We start from the raw sequence: 3,627 nt of genomic DNA on the forward strand, positions 1-3,627 counted from the left end.
GTCTTCTTTCATTGCTTCTATTTGACTTTTGATGATGTTTTTCTGTGCATTAAATTCCTTTATTTCTTTCTCTTTCTTTTCTCCTTCTTGTTCCAACTCTTCTTTCCGTCGTTTTCTTTCCTTCACTTCCTCTTTTATTTCTTTAATTTCTTTTTCCATCATTTGATTTCTTGTTGAAATCTTTTCATTCTCTTTTTTTATTTTCTCATACATTGTCTTAGTTTCTCTTATTTTCTCAATAAGATATTCCTCTGTGTTTGTCAGTATTTTAATTCTTTCCATCCTTTCTTTTTCTTGTTCTTCATTTTCTCTCTTCATTCTTTCTATCATTTCATTTTCTTGGTAAATCTTTTTCTTTACTTCATGTTGTGCTTGTAAAATAAATTGTTCCATTTCTTCTTCACTGTTAGTTTCAAGCACCTTGAGTATTTCTTCTACCTTTTTCATTAATTCTTCATTGTCTCTTTCAGTTTTATGTTTCCTCTCTTCATCTTCTGTGTATTGTTTTTCCATCCTTTCAATCTCATCGTCTAATTGTTTACTTTCATTCCTTAGTTTTTGTATTTCTTTTTCTTTTACTGCTATGACGCTGTCTTCCATTTCTATTTCGACTTTTCAGATTTTCTTTATTCCAAAAAATCTCTTATTCTTAGTATAACTAACTCTTGTTTTTATTCGTGTGACAATTCTTTGTCTTCTTTCTTCTTCTCATGAACTTTAATTCCCTTCCTTTGTTTTTGTGATGCACATTTCTTTATTATGTTCAGTTCCATTCCATCTCTTGTTCAAACTTATTCAATGACTATTCACAACTTTGTTATGAGTCAACCTGTTCCAAAATCTCTTATAAAACAATATATACTTTTGAAAATAAACTCAACCATAGTGTAGTCAGAATAACGCAGAGACACACTCGTGATATTAACAACTCCTAGCCATAACAGAATAAAATACCATTCCTTACGCATAACCTCTGTTTAGTTTTTTTTTCTTTAATGAGGGTCATTTAGAATCAAATTGTGATATGATATAATACCAAGACTAAATAAAACTTACAGATTTCACACTCATTATTTACAATACTAATATTTATTAATTCAGTTATACATAGTCAGTCTTTATTTCATATTTTATTAATATGACAAACTAAGTTGATATGATAAGAAAAAACTACAATATTCTTTTACCAATTTATGAGTGAATTATGGGAGAGTTTTAGTGATTTTATTTTGATTAAAAAAAATCAATTAATAGATATATCCACAATTGGATTTTATGATTATTGAGAAGTGTTTATTTCAGTTTCTTCAATATGCTTTATTTGTGTAATAGAGTTCATTTCTAGCATGCTCGCATTAGATTGTTCTTCTTCTATTGTGCTGCCAGAATTGAATGTGTAAAACATTAAGTCTTTCATATTTTTTATAATTATTGTTCGTAGGATTTTGGAAAAGTCTAATTGTAATTTCAGTGATTGTAATCTTCTTACTGATTCTTAATGTATTAATCCATTTATTGATAATATAACAGGTATTATTTCTACATATATTATTTATCTATTATTTCTTAATTTCTCTTGTAATTCTTTGTATTTATTTATTTTGTGAATATAATTTAATTCTAAATTATTATCCTGACATATAGCAACATCTATAATATATCCTTTATTTTCTGTATTATTTTGATAATATATATCTGGTCTTCTAGCATGGAAAGAATGATCACTAACCAATAAATATTTTTTGTAAGTTATTACTATTTCATCATTATTAATATATTTTGGATGATTATTAAAGTCAATTGAATCAAATTCATTAAAATATGTAATTAATATGTTTATATATTTGCTTACAAACATAGTCATGTTTTGATATTTGATTCTTTTTCATTACAGGACATCCTAACAATATATGATTAATAGATGCAATAGTGTTATGACAATGTTTACAATATTTTAAAGCATCATTTTGGAGTATTTTTTGCTTTAATATTTCCTGTCATAGTTACTCCTTCTTGCATCTTTACTATTTGGAGGAATGCATTTCTTTTTATATTCAATGACCTCCAAGTGGCTACTGTTAATTTTTTATCATTGAAAGTGCCATTTGCACATCTTATATATTCACCACATTTCTTTTCTTTCAATTCTTTTAAATATCTATCATTTAATTCATTATTTACCCATTCAAATATTTCCTTTACATTGTGCTTTCTTTCATTTAATTCTATTATATTCATTAATTCATTAAAATTAATCTTCTTACAAAATGCTTTCTTCATTCTTTTAATTATTCCATTTGGATTTTCTTTTATTGTTTCTATCATTTTTCATATTCCTGTATTTGATATTTTTATTTTAAATATATTCTTAATAATTCTTTAGCACATTCATCTCTTGCTGACATTATTCCTATTCCCAATTCATTTATTTTAACATATAATCTACTTTTTGGGATATTTCTACTATATAATTGGAGTTGTATTAATGAATTTCTTATTTGTTTATCTATATTCTCTAACTCTCCTAGTTTCCATGGGACAATACTAAATCCATATCTTAATTTGGAGATTATATCATTATTAATATTTCTTATTGTATTGAGGCTGCTGTATTTCATAGTATTTAATGATGATAAAATAGAAGATACATCATTTAATATTCTTGTACAATATTTATTAATATTTACTTTATCTCCTATTTCAATACCAAGATATTTATAATAATTATCATTAGTTACTCTTGGTAATTCAGCTAATTCACCATTTATTTGACTATTAATATTAGTCATTATCAAACTCTTTTCTACATTATTTTTTAATCCTATTGCATTAAATATTTCTTTAGTTAATTTGTGGGCTTTTTCCATTTCATCGAGGCTATTAGTCATTATCTTTAAATCGTCCATATACAATATGTGGTTTAACTTGACTTGTTTTTCTTCTCCATTCATTTTAATATTTAATTTGCTTATTTGTTTATCTAATTGTTTAGATAGTATATCAATAGATAATACAAATAAAAGTGGAGATAAATTATCACCTTGTATTATTCATCTTTCTACATTAACTATACCTACACTTTCATGATTGTAATATAAATTAAGATGTGTATTATTTAATATATATAATATACTATTAACTACTGTTAGTGGGATATTAAAATAAATTAAACATTGTTTAATTCATTGTTTATTAATACTATCATATGCTTTGGAGATGTCATAATATGTTTCTACCCACTTCCATTTATTATTTATTAATAATTGATTGATTATAGTGTTATATAATAATCATTCATTTGATGAATATGTATATTTCTTACATCTAATTTGATTTAATGATAATTGTTTTTCAATTTGATTTAGCATCAATTGGCTTTCTATTTTCATCTTTAATAATGATGTATATACTTTTAACAGACAATTTAGGCAAGTTATTGGTCTGTAATTCTGTGTGTCTAATTTATCTCCTTTTTTATATATTAATATTGTTCTTCCTTGAATAAAATGAAGAGGTATTTCATTAGGATTGTTCAACCATTCATTAAATAATTTTATTAAATATTTCATTGGTTATTTTAATTATTTAATCAAAAATCATTATATTTTATCAACATCGCGTGCCTTC

At 24.5% G+C, this 3,627-nt stretch overlaps 1 protein-coding gene across 1 annotated transcript, besides 1 other annotated feature; it reads right to left on the reverse strand.

Moving 5' to 3' along the window:
* Window positions 1-17: 17 nt before the first annotated feature.
* EHI_047210 (uncharacterized protein) lies at window positions 18-600 on the reverse strand (the record flags this gene model as incomplete). Its single annotated transcript, XM_001914255.1, has 2 exons — window positions 18-42; window positions 98-600. 2 exons carry the CDS (start codon window positions 598-600, stop codon window positions 18-20), a joined length of 528 nt encoding a protein of 175 aa, XP_001914290.1.
* A 635-nt stretch (window positions 601-1,235) lies between these two features.
* Window positions 1,236-3,627: a repeat region.

This window comes from Entamoeba histolytica, genomic scaffold (assembly GCF_000208925.1).
Source record: "Entamoeba histolytica HM-1:IMSS scf_1104750517029 genomic scaffold, whole genome shotgun sequence".
Lineage (NCBI taxonomy): Eukaryota > Evosea > Mastigamoebida > Endamoebidae > Entamoeba > Entamoeba histolytica.